Genomic DNA, 17,660 nt, shown 5'->3' with positions numbered 1-17,660 from the left:
TTCTTAAAATATTTAAATTAAAATCTTAAAAAATAAAAAAAAAATATAATAAAGCATTACACCGCATAGAGTAACGAAATGGTATGCCACTATCACACCCTCTGCGAGGGTGCCAACCATGCACCCATTAGGTCATGTTAGTGGTAGAGTGTGTTCGTTCCAAGTTTTAAGAATAAAGGTGATGCACAATAGTGCACATTATAGAGGAATTAAATAAATGTGACATACATTAAAACTATGGAAGAGAGTAATTGAGCATAAGATAAAAATGTTACTAATGTTTCTAAAAATCAATTTGAATTCATGCCACATAGGTTTACTATGGGAGTTATATATTTATTCAGAGTGTCGATGGAGAAGTACAGAGAGAATAAGGAGGGTCTACATATGATATATATTGATTAAGATAAAGCATATAATAAAGTTCCAAACAATATGCTTTGGAGAGTTTTGTAAAGAGAGTTGTTATTTGCATGTTTTATATTTTTGCAACTTGTATAATTTTGATGATTTCAAATATTATTATTTTATGTGTAGTTATCTCCTAACACTTTTTGGAAGATTTATTTTTGCTCTTGTGTGTACTAACATTTCAAGAAAATCGAACTCCAGACTACGAAGAGACTTCAAACCAAATTCAGCATAAAATACTTTGTGAATTGAAGCTTGTATTTTTTCTTTGAATTAAGTTTGAGGGGGAGTGATTGTAATTGAGTCAATAAACACAGACACTTTAGGAGATCTTTAAAATTTGTACTGATCGTACGGGACGAACCTAGTTCGTACGGGACGATTATGACAGTTATCTCCTCGAAAGAGCAATGGAACAAACAGGAGTTGAAGAAAATTTTTTCTAAGTCCTGATCGTCCAGGACGAAATGGCCTCTGGAGAATTTTTGTTCAGACGTAATTAATAATCGTTCCAGGACGAGATGCCCTCCGGAGAAATATCGTCCAGGACGAAGTGTATTCGTCCCAGGACGAAATCTCCTCTGGAGAATTTTTGTTTAGACGAATTTTATGATCGTGCCAAGACAAGTTGCCCTCTGTAAAAATTTCGTCCGGACGAACTCAGATTCGTCCCAGGACGAAGTGAACTGACTCTGAAAAATTTTGGCAACGTTCTGCAGTTTTTGGGAACCGACCTATGAAATAACAGTTCGTACCGGACGAACCTATTTCGTATAGGACGATGTGAGTGTACAAAGTCATTTCATACCCATATACATTGAGTTCGTTTCCAACGCATTTAAGTAAAATCGTCCAGGACGATCACGATCGTACGGGAGGATCCACTGCATGTCAACTTGAAATTTTGCAGTTTTTGGACGGTTTTTCTTGTCTCTCCTATAAAAAGTCCAATTTAAACTGCCACTTAATCTTTTTTGCCTACTGATCTTTGTGCTTATTGAAAGAAGAGTCAAGAAGAGAGTGTGAGAGAGTGTTCTAAGGACGATTCTTACTACTGGAGCGTGAAGGCTTCACTTGGTGTTTAAAGGTAAGAGTCTTTACTTTTGATTTGTGATTACTTCACTCTTTTTTTCTTCCTTCTAGATTTCTTGTGAAAAGATCTGTCAAAGAAATCCGGTTCTCTGCCGACACTTGAAGAGTGTGAATAGCCGAAGGGTTCTCTACCCACTAGGAGTGTGAACAACCGAAGGGTTCTCTGCCCACACTAGGAGAGTGTGAAAGGACGAAGGGTTCTCTGCCTACACCGGGAGAGTGTGAAAGGAGTGACGATTCTCTGCCAACACTAGAGATAGTGTAAAAGGACGACGGTTCTCTGCCGCACCAGGTAGTGGTGGAAAGAGTTTTTGTAAAGGCTTATCCCCTTGCTGTGGGGCAAAAGGAGAGTCACTAGTGGTATTAGTGCAATACTGGAGGTGCCTCCGGAAGTAAGATTAGGTCGTATTTGACCGAACCACTATAAATCTTAGTCTTTTATTTTTGCTGCTTTTTTATTTTCTGCTTTACTTTTTAAGTTGTGGTTGAAAAACTATTTTTACAAAATTCATTAAAGTTTATTTTCAGTTTAAAATATTCAAAAGAGGGATTAATTTTTTAAATTAACAATTCACCCCCCCCCCTCTTGGTTAGCCCACTTGGACAAAAGCTTAGGTTTAACAATCTAATTTATAGTGAATAATTCAACAAGTTCTAGAAAAGAAAGCAATTAAAAAATTTTATATTCAAATATATATATATATGGAGGAGATGTCACTTGTGTTTAAGCACAAGGTGGTTTGACAAAAAAATTTCCCATTTCAGTTGGATTACAACAAGGATCAATTTTAAGCCCATATCTGCTCTTACTAGGTATTTACAAGAGGATGTATCCTAGTGTATGCTTTTTTGCTAAGATAACTTCTTGTAAGGCTACAGACAGAGCTTAATTGGCACAAGATTAATCCCTCCAAACATTATTTCATGATAGAGATGAACCTAATGTTTGGACAACATTGTGGAAATTATTAAAAAATTATTCATATAATAAAGTTCCATTTTTTTTTTCTTTTTTATAACAAGAGATTATGCTACTACACCTCTCCAAGGGACATCACTCATCAGAGCAACAAAACTCCATCATCTAAAAATAAATTCTATAGGAGATTGATAGGAAATACTTGAGTTCACAAGTAACTCTAAGGGTAATACTTGAGTTCGCAAGCAAACCTATCACTAATTGGTGAAAAACAGCGAGAATAACACAAAATCTGGGAGAAATCAGCACAAATGATAGATTGCAATATGAAAATCAAAGCCAAACAAGCACAGAAACAAGATACAAGTGATCCTCAATTAAAGAGGAACATCTCTCCCAAATCTCTAAATGAGATAGTCTAGAGCCCAAATCACCACGGAACCCTAACCGAAATAAAAATAAAGCATAACCTCACCCTAAAACATCTCAGGCTCTTTAATACATAAACTTTCCTAATCTAATTTCCCTCCCAAGCCCTAGCCGCCCCCTCTTTTTCAATTTTGAATTCAATTGGACTAGTGGGACCCACTATTGTGGGCGGAAAGAAGAAAGGGAGGCGTCAATTGTCCGCCTCATGTAGACCTGAGTCGGACTTTGGGCCGACTGGGCCGATTCAGGTTGAACCGAACTAACAATACCACCCACCAAAAAAATCACCTTGTCCTCAAGGTGAAAACAAGGGAACTGATGTTTCATCCTCTCATATGGCTCCCACGTGGCATCGTAGTCAGGAAGGATCTTCCACTTGATCAACACTTCCTTAGTTCCATCTTCTTTCTAGCAAACCTCCATCAACTCTAAGGGTTCCAGAACCACCTCTAAATCCTCAGTAAGTGACACCAATAACTTGGAGCTGGTTGTATAATCATCAATGACTCTTCTCAACTTAGATACATGGAGAACCGGATGTATAGTCGTCGTTGGTGATAGTTTCAGCCAATATGCTACTGCTTCGACCTTCTCCAACACTTCATAAGGTCTAACGTACCTTGGAGCAAGCTTGTCATTCCTTCTGTTGGTGACTGTCTTCTATCTGTATGGTCGGAGCTTCAAGAACACCCTCTCCCCCACATCAAACGGGATGTCCTTCCTATGTCCATCAGCTTTTTTCTTCATAATATGTTTAGCTCTTAGTAGATGTCTCTTTAACTCCTCTAGCACTCTATCCCTCTCCTCCAAGTACTCCTCCATCGAAAAAACTAGAGTACTGCTACTCTTAAAGTGCACCAAGTGGGGAGGATCCCTTTAGTACAATACCTTAGATGGGGTCACCTGAGAAGAAGGAAGAAATTATGCATTGTAACAGTACTCACCCATAATAGCTACTTGGCCCATAGCTTGGGTGCCTCTGACACAAAGCATCTCTTGTAAGTCTCCAAGCTCATGTTAACTACTTTCGTGTAGCCATCCGTCTGTGGGTGGTAAGTGGTGCTCCGCTTCAAAACTCTCTCCTGTAATCTGAACAACTCCCGCCAATAGTAGCCGAGGAACACCTCAGCTCTATCCGATACTATCGTCTCTAGTACTCCATGCAATCTGACCACCTCTATAATGAAAGCTAAAGCCACTGTCACCGCAGTGTAAGGGTATCATAGGGGGATGAAATGAACATACTTGCTCAATCTGTCCACCACAACAAAAAATCATCGTGAAACCTTTTGATGTGGCAGCCCATCTATGAAGTCTATGGATATCTCCTCCCACACTCGTCCTGGAAAAGCCAACGACTGTATTAGTCCTCCTGGTGACATAGCCAGGTATTTGTTCCTTTGACATAACTCAAATCTAGACACCATCTTCTCTACATCTTTATGTATCCCCTTCTAGTAAAGCTCTGAAGCAAGCCTTCTGTATGTCTTCTGCACCCCTGAATGGCCCCCAACAACATTGTTAACCTCGATTTTTGATGCAATCATAATTTCTGCATTTTCATTATCGAATATTGACATTAGTTTTTAATTTAGTTTTATTATTTTTTTAGCTATCTAATGATGGGAAAGCATCCAATGATCATGGTAGGTTGTGCTTGGGCTTTAGTAGACCTTTGGTTTGCAAGCTTGATGGGTCCTTTGGGCTGCTGCTAGTTCTCGGGTTCGCTTATGGTTCTCGGTTTGAGCTTATGATGATGTTGGGAGGTGGAGGTTTATTGGAGTTGAGCTTTATTTTTTTCTAAGTTGTAAGCTCATTAATGTTGAGCTAAAGTTTAGTTCATTTATTGGGGGATTTATTGAACTACCTAGCTCATTAATCTACAAAGGTATGCTCTTAAATCTTGGATTCATTTTAGAGTGAACTTGTCTGTTCTCCTCCCCTTTTTTTCTTCTCATTTCCCTGTGTTGGGTGAATTCCCGTACCTTTCTCCCTTGGGTTCCCGTAGCTGGCTGTGTTGGGTGATTTTCCGTACCTTTCCCCCTTTGGTTCCAGTGGCTGGCTGTTTGGTTCTGCGATTGGTTGCTTGGTTCCGTGCTGGGCTGCCCGGTTCTGCGATTTTCTGCTGGGTTCCCGTGAGTTCTCTTCTCTGTTTTGCTGTGTCGTTTGGGAATTGTTATTGTAGTTGTTGGCCTTTCATTTCCCTAAATCTAATTAGCTTATTTGGTGGTGCTATGGCTGTTGAGTTCCCCTCTCTTGTCTATATATTGAAGATGTATTTTGAGGGGAAAGATGGTTGAAAATTGTTGAGCATTGTCTCTTTAAAAACCTGAGGGTTTTCTTCTTGGAAAAGCTTGAGAGCTTTGTCCACTTCTTCTTCTTCTCTATTTCTTCTAGGCTTCTTACCTCTTTCTTCTCTACGCAAGTTCCACTCCATTTGTATCCTTCTTCTTGAGCTTTGGAGGTGTTTGTTGGCTGATTTGAGAGCATTTGCTGGAGGAGTTTGGTTGGACGTCTGGACCTTCTTGTTGTGGTGGACAATCGGTTTGTTGCCCTAAGCACATACTTAACCTACATTTCAATGCATGTGAGGAAACCGTTCTATCGGCTGTTCTGAGGATAGCGACTTTTTTTATTTCTTTAATTTCTTTAGATCTCTCTTCTAGTTTTTATCCGTCGGTTTCTGTGCTAATAGATGATCGCTACTATTTGAATCGAATTTGGTTATAGTTTTGCCCATCATTCTCCTTTTTTGGCTTTTCTAACTAGTGTGCTTGCATCAATTCTTATATGAGTGCCCATGAGGGTCTTTGGTTGAACCTCGTTGAGCCTAGTTTAATCCAGATCGATGACGATTTAGGTCCAATTGAGTTGATTCAAATTCGATTCAATTAGACTTGATAAAAATTCAATCGAACTTGAATCGACTCGAAATTGGGTTAAATTATACATGATCACATTCAATTAAATTAGATCCATTCATTTTAGACACATCGAGTTCGATTTGGTTCGAGTCGATGAGATCGATGACGATTTAGGTCCAATTGAGTTGATTCAAATTCGATTCCATTAGACTTGATAAAAATTCAATCGAACTTGAATCAACTCGAAATTGGGTTAAATTATACATGATCACATTCAATTAAATTAGATCCGTTCATTTTAACCACATCGAGTTCGATTTGGTTCGAGTCGATGACATATTAGAGTTTAATTTTATTGATATGATCGAGTTTAGTCGAATTTGAATTAACCCGAGTCGAGTCGATTCAAACCCAATATGGACCTAATAGGTTCAATTCAATTTTAACTAAAGCTTAATTAACTTTCTAAGCAATTTTAATTTGAGTTATAAATCAGGAAATGGAACCTACATACCTGATTTAATAAAAAATCCCATTATGCCATTATTAGTTGGCAGAGTCGTGTGATCTGCTTGTTTTGGAAGGAATGCAGGCGTGGATTAAAGGAAAAGCACGATAGAGCTTTTCTTCGATGTATAGAGACGGGATCGAGAAGGCAGGGAAGCGGGAATATCTCCAAGGCTCGCAACTCTCTCAGCATAACCCAATTGGTATAGAGAACTCCCTCTCGACATCTCTTCATTCGGTCCCGCTCTAAGGATTCGCAAGATCCCTCTCTTCAGACCTCCTTGTTTGCAGACACCAGGCGAAATCGAGGCTTTACTCCCGCTCCAGTCATCCGCACTCCAGCACCCATTGCTCCCCTTTCTCTTACCCGAGCGGACCAAACTCGACATCAGCTCCCTTCGTCTTCCTTCATTCGAGCGACCAACAACGAGCCAAAACCTCGCCGGCCTCCCTTACTCTCTTGTTCGCGAGTTTTGAGACCGAGCCCGACGCCATCGACTTGCCTTAACCGCTGGACTTGCAAGATGATTTCTTCCCCTCTCTTTCTTTCTCTCCTTCTATTCTCGCTTCTCCTTATATTTCTTCCATCCCCTTTTGCTTCTCTTCTACTCCACCCATTTCCTCCATTTCATTCCTTTTCTTCTCCCCTTCTTCCTAATTTTCTTCTCCCTCTTATCCTTAATCTTTTTCCTCTACTTTAAGCTTCATTTGCTTCTTTTCATCCTAACCTAAAATCTTGTGGATGATTTGTTTAGTGACAAACTTCACTCATGCAAAGTTAATTAATTTTATTGAATCAAAACTGAAAGTGAAAATGAAGTTTTATGGTGTATATGTCATTACACCTCTAGTCCTTTTGATTCCTAGTGATGCATTCACTCTCTATGTTAGATTTTATGATAGCTTGCTTAGTTGATCTTGACACCATGTGTTGATTTATGTACTTATCCCATGTGTTGGCTTGTGCTGTTTGAGAATAAAGAGTTGGTATGAGAAATTTATATTTTTTTATTCATGTCATATGATTTAAAGTTTTGGGTGTGAAGTGTGAACATGATGTGAGTTGTAGGAAGTTATTTTTCCCAATATCAAGGTATGCATACAAATTGTTTGTGATAATGCCTATTGGAAAGGATACATGTTTAGATAAAAAGATAATGGAGATTTGAGATTATATTTTGATTTGACACATGATAAGCCTTGCGAAAACTTATCCTATTAGCATGCATGCATCTTGCCTACTCTATGTTGTGATGAACGGATTGTGCCTTGAGGAGATAAATTCATGCCATAGTAATAGTTGATGAAGATCGCTATCATGATTTATTGTATAGACTCTTACAAAAAAGCAATATCAGGTGATGTAGAGATTGTTAATCATGCAAATGAGCTTCCATATGCTTTATATTCGAATTGTGACTCGTATGTATGTGATATTCCAAGAGAAGTGAGCTTGTTTGCTTGAAAGGTTTACATTGACAACTGTTTTGTAATGCATTAATCCTCTCATGGCTTACACTCGCATGAAGAGTAATTTCTATGTAATGTGATTCTTGAGAATTCCTATCATGAGCATGGAGAATATTAATGTTGCATGTATCTATTTTGGAGAATTGTGCTTAATGCTGAAAGGCTTTTAGGTTTTTCTTGACTTTGGGCTTTCTCTTTATTTCTTTGGGCCTCATGTGGAAAGTCATGTTAATAGTGGTGTTGGGAAGTGTTCTTGTTACTTTATGTTTTGTGGAGTCTTCGTTCTCCGAGTGATTTAAGAGCTTTTTGTAGAATTTTGTTATGAACTTATGTAACCCTTTGGGATGAAGATTTATCGTTTATTTCATATTGAGAAAGTTAGTGACTTGTTTTATGTTGAGAAACTCTATGAGCCTCTTTTTGTTGGAAAGTTCCATGAAGTGCTTTGGATGCAAACTGACATAAACCATTTTATATTAGAAAGTTTTATGGATGGTTTTGCATTGGGGAGTTTTACGAGCTATTTGACGTTGGAGAGTCTCATGAGTTTCCATATTATTGAAAGTTTTATGAAAAGCTCTATGAGTTGTTTTGCATTGAGAAGTTTTATGAAGTGCTTTGTTATTAGAGAATTTCATGAGTTGTACTTCTTGGAAAAGGCTTGTGAATGTTTTACGACGAAAAGCTTTACAAAATTTTATTGTTGGAGAATTTTCGATGATTTATGCCATGTTGACAACATTTGTCATTCGTTTTGCACCGGAAAGAGTTATGGTGAATTTCATATGAGAAAGGTTTTGTGTTACTTTGTTTGAAAGATTTTATGGGTTGTTTTTGGGATCTTGGGATTTTATGAATGGTCTTGTGCTATGGAAGCCTGATGTCAAAAGGCTCTTTTACATGAGTGAGTTTTCTTTCTCTTAGGGTGCGTTTGGGATGGATTTTTCCCTGCTGTGCGTCACGGAACGTAACCGAGTGGTCGTTTGGGGTCAGACGGTGGCGCTCCGTTTTGAAAATTTTTACGTCCCGCGGTTGCTTTTCCCGTCCAAAAGAATGTCCCTGCTTTCGCCTGCTTCCCGCTGTTCGGAAGCATTAAAAATACGTCAATACCCTTACAGTTTTTTATGCACCGTCTTCCTCATCCTGGCCAACTTCCACGACTCGTTGTAGCAGGACGCTCAATCCTCTGGTACATTAGAATCGTTCAGGTATATCTCCAAATTTCACCGAAAGTAACAAAGCTTCACCAACGTTCGCAGACTCGGCTCCTATTTCTAACTCTCGGTTCTCCGCCCGCTCCCTCCTAACCTGTCAGCTTGAAGAGCTAAAGGTCCATCCCAATCTCCTCGACATCCGTCGCTGTCCGATCCGGCCCAGACGAACGACCTCAAGCCCTAATCTCCCTCTGCCGATCGCATTCCACAGTTAGCAGCGACTGCCAGTTCCGCCTCGCCTCCACTCGACCTTCTGCCCTACCGTTCGCTGGCTCCCGTCCCCTCTCTGATTTGGGCCGAACAAGAGCTTTTCGACATTGTTTCTCCTCCTGAAAATCAGTAGATTCCAAGGGTTTAGTAGGTATTGGCTTTACCCCTTCCGCAACATGGGAGAAAGATGTGAAGATTATATTTTGTGATTTATGTCTAAGAGAGATTGAACTCGGCAATCGACCAACTACACACTTCAATAAAGAGGGTTGGACGAATTTAATTAAGAATTTTTATGATAAAACTGGAAGAGAGTATGATAAAGTTCAGTTAAAAAATAAATGGGATCAGTTAAAAAAAGATTGGAAATTATGGAAAGAATTGAAGCGTGGATCCACTGGACTGGGTTGGGATCCTAGGAAAAAAACCATTGACGCACCCGATGAATGGTGGAAAGAGAAATTAGAGGTAAATATTAATTTACATTTATTTCTCTCTTTGAACCTTCATATTATACTTTTTACTTATTTGAAATAAAAATTTTCTTTTGATAGCATGTTCAAATTTATTTTATTAAGTTTGTGAATCATATGCTGATATATATATATATGAGGTTATATTTATATTGCCATTTGTTAGAAATTGTTCTTGCCTTGATTTTGATTACTGGAACAATGGAATAGGATATACTTTACCTCGGCTACGTTGGATTTGCTCTTGTTTACTTCCGAATGAGGCTTGAAATTTTGAGAAAGAAGAACCAAATTTTCAGATATTTGCGCGTTTACAATTTTATTCTTATTGTTCTTTCTCTAGCTTATCAATATCCAATTTTTGGGGATTTTTGTTCTGCTAAATGTGGCACTGTGGACTATATTTATGAGGTTATTATTTTTCTTCATCTGGACGGCATGTTCCAGGTTTGTGAGACAGGGCAATGCAGTAAATCTATTAACCACTCTTTCGCATGGCTACCTGTTTGTGTTGTTTCAGTGTACAGGTTGTGGGCTGTGATATTGCCTTGGAAGGGAGCAGTAATTAGAAGTCATGTTTCAGCTTAATACATTTTGACTTCCAGTAATTTTATTTATGGACTTGACTTCCAGATCATTAGTATATTCTTAAAGCTTTGATTTAGTTTTAAGGCTCTTTGCCTTTTCAATGCCTTCACTACTTTACTGTTGGCTTAAGAGCATTGCATTGATATTCTTTATTATGGCCGTCATCTGTTTTTAAAGAACAATTGATCAATCCCAAATGTTTGTCATAGTATAAGTTTTCCTGGGTCTATGGTAATGGCATTGCTACTTGACAAAATAGCCCTAACTATGCTTTAGGACTTCTTTTTTCTAGGTGTTAACCCGTATACTGTACCAAATATAACCAAAAAAAAAAAAAAAGCTCATACCTGTAGCGACTCCTGGATGCCAACTATATGCTAATTTTTAAAAATTAGTTAGCCTAACATGTTTTTTATTTCTAAGCAGCATGTCATTTGAGTAAGGTTTGTGCAAATTTTATTATTATTATATTGAAGATTGTCTGATCAAAACTTTCTGCTGGTTGTAAATTTTGATAAACAGTTATTTGCAACAGAATCTGCACCTGATTATTTCTCAAAATTATATGCTTCCCAGGCGATTTCCCTCAGCATTTTGAACCGTTTATCTAATGTTTTAAAACTTGCTTGTGGACTGATTACACCACAAATCCCAGCTTTATATATTAGAATAATACTGCCACTGATTTCAGGACCATGAAGTTTTCCTGTAAGCAATAACTGAAGAGGCATGAAGAGAGACTTTCCCTGCATAAAAAAATCCAAACATGAGAGTTTTAGCGTAGATAGACTCACTCAAGGAAATTGATTAAGGTTGCTTATACGTCTCGGTGAGAGAACAATAATGCTCAACATGGCGGGGAATTAATTATTTCTAACAATTTAGCTTCCCTGAAAGTAGTATTAGACTATCTTGTTTTGTTTTGTTTACTTTAATCAAAAAATCTTTACATTCAGCCTGAACTGAAAACTTCTTTAATGAAGCATAAGCATGTGTTTTCGAAGAAATAAAAACTTGTAATACATCCTTCCAGGCGATCATACAAACAGACCCTTAATTACTACAAATTTATAATCGGCAAAGCCATAACTTTGGCCTGGAAGGATGTATTACAAGTTTTTATTCTTCGAAAAACAATGCTTATGCTTCATTAAAGAAGTTTTCAGTTCGGCTGAATGTAAAGATTTTTTTGATTAAAGTAAACAAAACAAAACAAGATAGTCTAATACTACTTTCAGGGAAGCTAAATTGTTAGAAATAATTAATTCCCCGCATGTTGAGCATTATTGTTCTCTCACCGAGACGTATAAGCAACCTTAATCAATTTCCTTGAGTGAGTCTAATCTACGCTAAAACTCTCATGTTTGGATTTTTTTATGCAGGGAAGTCTTCTCTTCATGCCTCTTCAGTTATTGCTTACAGGAAAACTTCATGGTCCTGAAATCAGTGGCAGTATTATTCTAATATATAAAAGCTTAGGGATTTGTGGTGTAATCAGTCACAAGCAAGTTTTACAACATTTAGATAAACGGTTCAAAATGCTGAGGGAAATCGCCTGGAGATATTAATTTTGAGAAATATCAGGTGCAAATTCTGTTGCAAATAACTGTTTATCAAAATTTACAACCACCAGAAAGTTTTTATCAGACTATCTTCAATATAATAATAAAAAAATTTGCACAAACCTTACTCAAATGACATGCTGCTTAGAAATAAAAAACATGTTAGGCTAACTAATTTTTAAAAATTAGCATATAGTTGGCATCCAGGAGTCGCTACAGGTATGAGCTTTTTTTTTTTTTTTTGGTTATATTTTGGTACAGTATACGGGTTAACACCTAGAAAAAAGAAGTCCTAAAGCATAGTTAGGGCTATTTTGGCAAACAAATGCACACAACTAATATTGGATAAATACTGCTATATAAGGTATAACATTAATCCCAAAAGGAAAATTTTAACATAATGTCAATCTTTGGGAAATGATCAAAAATTAAATAGATTTAGCTGTACTAAATGCTCTTAAAAAATTGCAGTGTATAATGTTGTTAAGCCCAACACTGAACAGTATGTTATACATACTTTAAGCGAACTACGAGAAACACAAATTTCTGTGCAGTTCACAGAATAAAAAGGTGTCATCTAAAAAATTTTGAGTCTTTTGAGCAATGCAGGCAGCATAGTAATGAAAGTCATAAGAACACATTAACATATTTGGCAGTGGTTCACAGGAAGAAAAACTCAGCAACCCAATATTTAAAACTCTACAGAATTAACAAACACAATTGTTAGGAACAAACAAGTCCCTGCTAAGTGTTAACAAAAAATAGTACTAAAATAGTTCAGATATCTACATACTACAAAAGGTTCATTTTAGAAAGATCAATAAAGAAAATACAAAGTCATTGATTGTTAAACTGTATAGAAACTCTGACTTGTTGTGTCTTGATTTCCATAGCAATAACGAAGATAAAGTGCTCGTCGTTCAGGGCAAATCGGCATAAAAATTTCTCGTTTCGTTTGGATCCTCGAGAAGCTTGGTGGAGAAACAAATATAGTTGCAATGTCTTCAAATATTTCAGTTGTTTGTTCAAGAACTTTAATGGCAGGAGGATTTCTCGATATTGACTTTGATGCATTAGTTTCGACCAGTGTAGACCGCGATTTAATTTCAAACCCATAATCATATTTATAAAAATAATAACCTCATAAATATAGTCCACAGTGCCACATTTAGCAGAACAAAAATCCCCAAAAATTGGATATTGATAAGCTAGAGAAAGAACAATAAGAATAAAATTGTAAACGCGCAGATATCTGAAAATTTGGTTCTTCTTTCTCAAAATTTCAAGCCTCATTCGGAAGTAAACAAGAGCAAATCCAACGTAGCCGAGGTAAAGTATATCCTATTCCATTGTTCCAGTAATCAAAATCAAGGCAAGAACAATTTCTAACAAATGGCAATATAAATAATAACCTCATATAATCAAGGAAAGTCCGAAGCTAAGTTTCAAATGACAGGTTTCTCCAAACTTATGCATTTTGCTAAATCCTAACAAACTAACACCAGCTTATTAAACACATAGGATCATTATCAAAATGAAAAAAAATTGTGTAATGCCATCAACACAGCTCCGTTAAGAAAACGAAAGATCATAGATTGACAGGTGATTCTATAGGGGTTGGTTTTCATGTATAAAGTCTCTATTCTAAAGCATGCATTCCTTTGTCAAGTAGCAAATGAACAACAGAGAAAAGTAAAGAGGAGAAAAACAGGGGACACAAAAAAAAAGGCTTGCCATCCTCCGTTAAAAATCTTGTTTCTTTTCAATCTCAGAACCCTATTACTCTTTACAAAGGATGTCCCTATGTTTCAAAAATTTAATTCAATCTTATAAAAAAAAAAGGTAAAGCCAATACCTACTAAACCCTTTGGAATCTACTGATTTTCAGGAGGAGAAACAATGTCGAAAAGCTCTTGTTCGGCCCAAATCAGAGAGGGACGGGAGCCAGCGAACGGTAGGGCAGAAGGTCTAGTGGAGGCGAGGCGGAACTGGCAGTCGCTGCTAACTGTGGAATGCGATCGGCAGAGGGAGATTAGGGCTTGAGGTCGTTCGTCTGGGCCGGATCGGACAGCGACGGATGTCGAGGAGATTGGGATGGACCTTTAGCTCTTCAAGCTGACAGGTTAGGAGGGAGCGGGCGGAGAACCGAGAGTTAGAAATAGGAGCCGAGTCTGCGAACGTTGGTGAAGCTTTGTTACTTTCGGTGAAATTTGGAGATATACCTGAACGATTCTAATGGTACCAGAGGATGAAGCGTCCTGCTACAACGAGTATGGAAGTTGGCCAGGATGAGGAAGACGGTGCATAAAAAACTGTAAGGGTATTGACGTATTTTTAATGCTTCCGAACAGCGGGAAGCCAGGCGAAAGCAGGGACATTCTTTTGGACGGGAAAAGCAACCGCGGGACGTAAAAAATTTTCAAAACGGAGCGCCACCGTCTGACCCCAAACGACCACTCGGTTACGTTCCGTGCGCACAAGCAGGAAAAAATCCATCCCAAACGCACCCTAAGAGAAAGAAAACTCACTCATGTAGAGAAGACTAAAAGAGCCTTTTGACATCAGGCTTCCATAGCAAAGACCATTCATAAAATCCCAAGATCCAAAAACAACCCATAAAATCTTTCAAACAAAGTAACACAAAACTTTCTCATATGAAATTCACCATAACTCTTTCCGGTGCAAAACGAATGACAAATGTTGTCAACATGGCATAAATCATCGAAAATTCTCCAACAATAAAATTTTTAAAGCTTTTCGTCGTAAAACATTCACAAGCCTTTTCCAGAAGAAAAACTCATGAAATTCTCTAATAACAAAGCACTTCATAACAAGCCTTCTCATAGAGCTTTTCATAAACTTTCAATAATATGGAAACTCATGAGACTCTCCAACGTCAAATAGCTCGTAAAATTCCCCAATGCAAAACATCCATAAAACTTTCTAATATAAAATGGTTTATGTTCAGTTTGCATCCAAAGCACTTCAGGGAACTTTCCACAAAAAGAGGCTCATAGAGTTTCTCAACATAAAACAAGTCACTAACTTTCTCAATATGAAATAAACGATAAATCTTCATCCCAAAGGGTTACTAAGTCATAACAAATTCTACAAAAAGCTCTTAAATCACTCGGAGACGAAGACTCCACAAAACATAAAGTAACAAGAACACTTCCAACACCACTATTAACATGACTTTCCACATGAGCCCAAAGAAATAAAGAGAAAAGCCCAAATCAAGAAAAACTAAAAGCCTTTCAGCATTAAGCACAATTCTCAAAATAGATACATGCAACATTAATATTCTCCATGCTCATGATAGGAATTCTCAAGAACACATTACATAGAAATTACTCTTCATGCGAGTGTAAGCCATGAGAGGATTAATGCATTACAAACAGTTGTCAATGTAAACCGTTTCAAGCAAACAAGCTCACTTTCCTTGGAATATCAACATACATACGAGTCACAATTTGAATATAAAGCATATGGAAGCTCATTTGCATGATAACAATCTCTACATCACCTGATGATATGCTTTTTTGTAAGAGTCTATGCAATAAATCATGATAGTGATCTTCATCAACTATTACTATGGCCTGAATTTATCTCCTCAGGCACAATCCGTTCATCACAACATAGCGTAAGCAAGATGCATGCATGCTAATAGTATAAGTTTCGCAAGGCTTATCATGTGTCAAATCAAATATAATCTCAAATCTCCATTATCTTTTATCTAAAACATGTATCCTTTCCAATAGGCATTATCACAAACAATTTGTATGCATACCTTGATACTGGGAAAAATAACTTCCTACACTCACACAATGTTCACACTTCACACCCAAAACTTTAAATCATATGACATGAATAAAAAATATAAATTTCTCATACCAACTCTTTATTCTCAAACAGCACAAGCCAACACATGGGATAAGTACATAAATCAACACATGGTGTCAGATCAACTAAGCAAGCTATCATAAAAATCTAACATAGAGAGTGAATGCATCACTAGGAATCAAAGGAACTAGAGTGTAATGACATATACACATAAAACTTCATTTTCACTTTCAGTTTTTTGATTCAATAAAATTAATTAAACTTTGCATGAGTGAAGTTTGTCACTAAACAAATCATCCACAAGATTTTAGGTTAGGATGAAAAGAAGCAAATGAAGCTTAAAGAAGAGGAAAAAGATTAAGGATAAGAGGAGAAGGAATTAGGAAGAAGGGAGAAGAAAAAGGAATGAAATGAGGAAATGGGTGGAGTAGAGAGAGAAAAGGGGATGGAAGAAATATAAGAGAAGCGAGAATAGAAGGAGAGAAAGAAAGAGAGGGGAAGAAATCATCTTGCAAGTCCAGCGGTTAAGGCAAGTCGATGGCGTCGGTGCGGTCTCAAAACTCGCGAACAAGAGAGTAAGGAGAGGCCGGCGAGGTTTTGGCTCTTGTTGGTCGCTTCGAATGAAGGAAGACGAAGGGAGCTGATGTCGAGTTTGGTCCGCTCGAGTAAGAGAAAGGGGAGCAATGGGTGCCTGGAGTGCGGATGACTGGAGCGGAGTAAAGCCTCGATTTCGCTGGTGTCTGCAAACAAGGAGAATCTAAGAGAGGGATCTTGCGAATCCTTAGAGCGGGGACACGAATGAAGAGATGTCGAGAGGGAGTTCTCTATACCAATTGGGTTATGCTGAGAGAGTTGCGAGCCTTGGAGATATTCCCGCTTCCCTGCCTTCTCGATCCCGTCTCTATACATCGAAGAAAAGCTCTATCGTGCTTCCTTTTTAATCCACGCTGCATTCCTTCCAAAACAAGCAGATCACACGACTCTGCCAACTAATAATGGCATAATGGGATTTTTTATTAAATCAGGTATGTAGGTTCCATTTCCTGATTTATAACTCAAATTAAAATTGCTTAGAAGTTAATTAAGCTTTAGTTAAAATTGAATTGAACCTATTAGGTCCATATTGGGTTTGAATCGACTCGACTCGGGTTAATTCAAATTCGACTAAACTCGATCATATCAATAAAAAAAAACTCGAATAAGTTCATCGACTCGAACCAAATCGAACTCGATGTGGTTAAAATGAACGGATCTATTTAATTGAATGTGATCATGTATAATTTAAGCCAATTTCGGTTGATTCAAGTTCGATTGAATTTTTATCAAGTCTAATGGAGAATCGAATTTGAATCAACTCAATTGGACCTAAATCGTCATCGATCTCATCGACTCGAACCAAATCGAAACTCGATGTGTCTAAATGAACGGATCTAATTTAATTGAATGTGATCATGTATAATTTAACCCAATTTCGAGTCGATTCAAGTTCGATTGAATTTTTATCAAGTCTAATTGAATCGAATTTGAATCAACTCAATTGGACCTAAATCGTCATCGATCTGGATTAAAACTAGGCTAACGAGGTTCAACCAAAGACCCTCATGGGCACTCATATAAGAATTGATGCAGAGCACACTAAGAAAAGCCAAAAAAGGAGAATGATGGCAAAACTATAACCAAAATTCGATTCAAATAGTAGCGATCATCTATTAGCACAGAAACCGACGGATAAAAACTAGAAAGAGAGATCAAAGAAATTAAAGAAATAAAAAAAGTCGCTATCCTCAGAACAGCCGACAGAACGGTTTCCTCACATGCATTGAAATGTAGGTTAAGTAAGTATGTGCTTAGGGCAACAAACCGATTGTTCCACCACAACAAGAAGGTCCAGAGTCCAACCAAACTCCTCCAGCAAATGCTCTCAAATCAAGCCAACAAACACCTCAAAGCTCAGAAGAAGGATACAAATGGAGTGGAACTTGCGTAGAGAAGAAAGAGGTAAGAAGCCTAGACGAAATAGAGAGAAGAAGAAGTGGACAAAGCTCTCAAGCTTTTCCAAGAAGAAAACCCTCAGGTTT

At 37.6% G+C, this 17,660-nt stretch overlaps 1 protein-coding gene across 1 annotated transcript in view; it reads right to left on the bottom strand.

Annotated features, from left to right (window-relative positions):
• Positions 1–10,725: 10,725 nt before the first annotated feature.
• The window catches only part of LOC110095109 (disease resistance protein RGA2-like), a 34,898-nt gene continuing 27,963 nt past the window's right edge, over positions 10,726–17,660 (bottom strand). The window contains exon 8 of the mRNA XM_028695027.1: positions 10,726–10,923. Coding sequence (XP_028550860.1) covers positions 10,726–10,923 — 198 coding nt within the window. The remainder of the gene's footprint in view (positions 10,924–17,660) is intronic.

Source organism: Dendrobium catenatum, unplaced genomic scaffold (genome assembly GCF_001605985.2).
Source record: "Dendrobium catenatum unplaced genomic scaffold, ASM160598v2 fragScaff_scaffold_621, whole genome shotgun sequence".
Taxonomy (NCBI): Eukaryota; Viridiplantae; Streptophyta; class Magnoliopsida; order Asparagales; family Orchidaceae; genus Dendrobium; species Dendrobium catenatum.
This window is presented reverse-complemented; position numbering and strand designations above follow the sequence as displayed.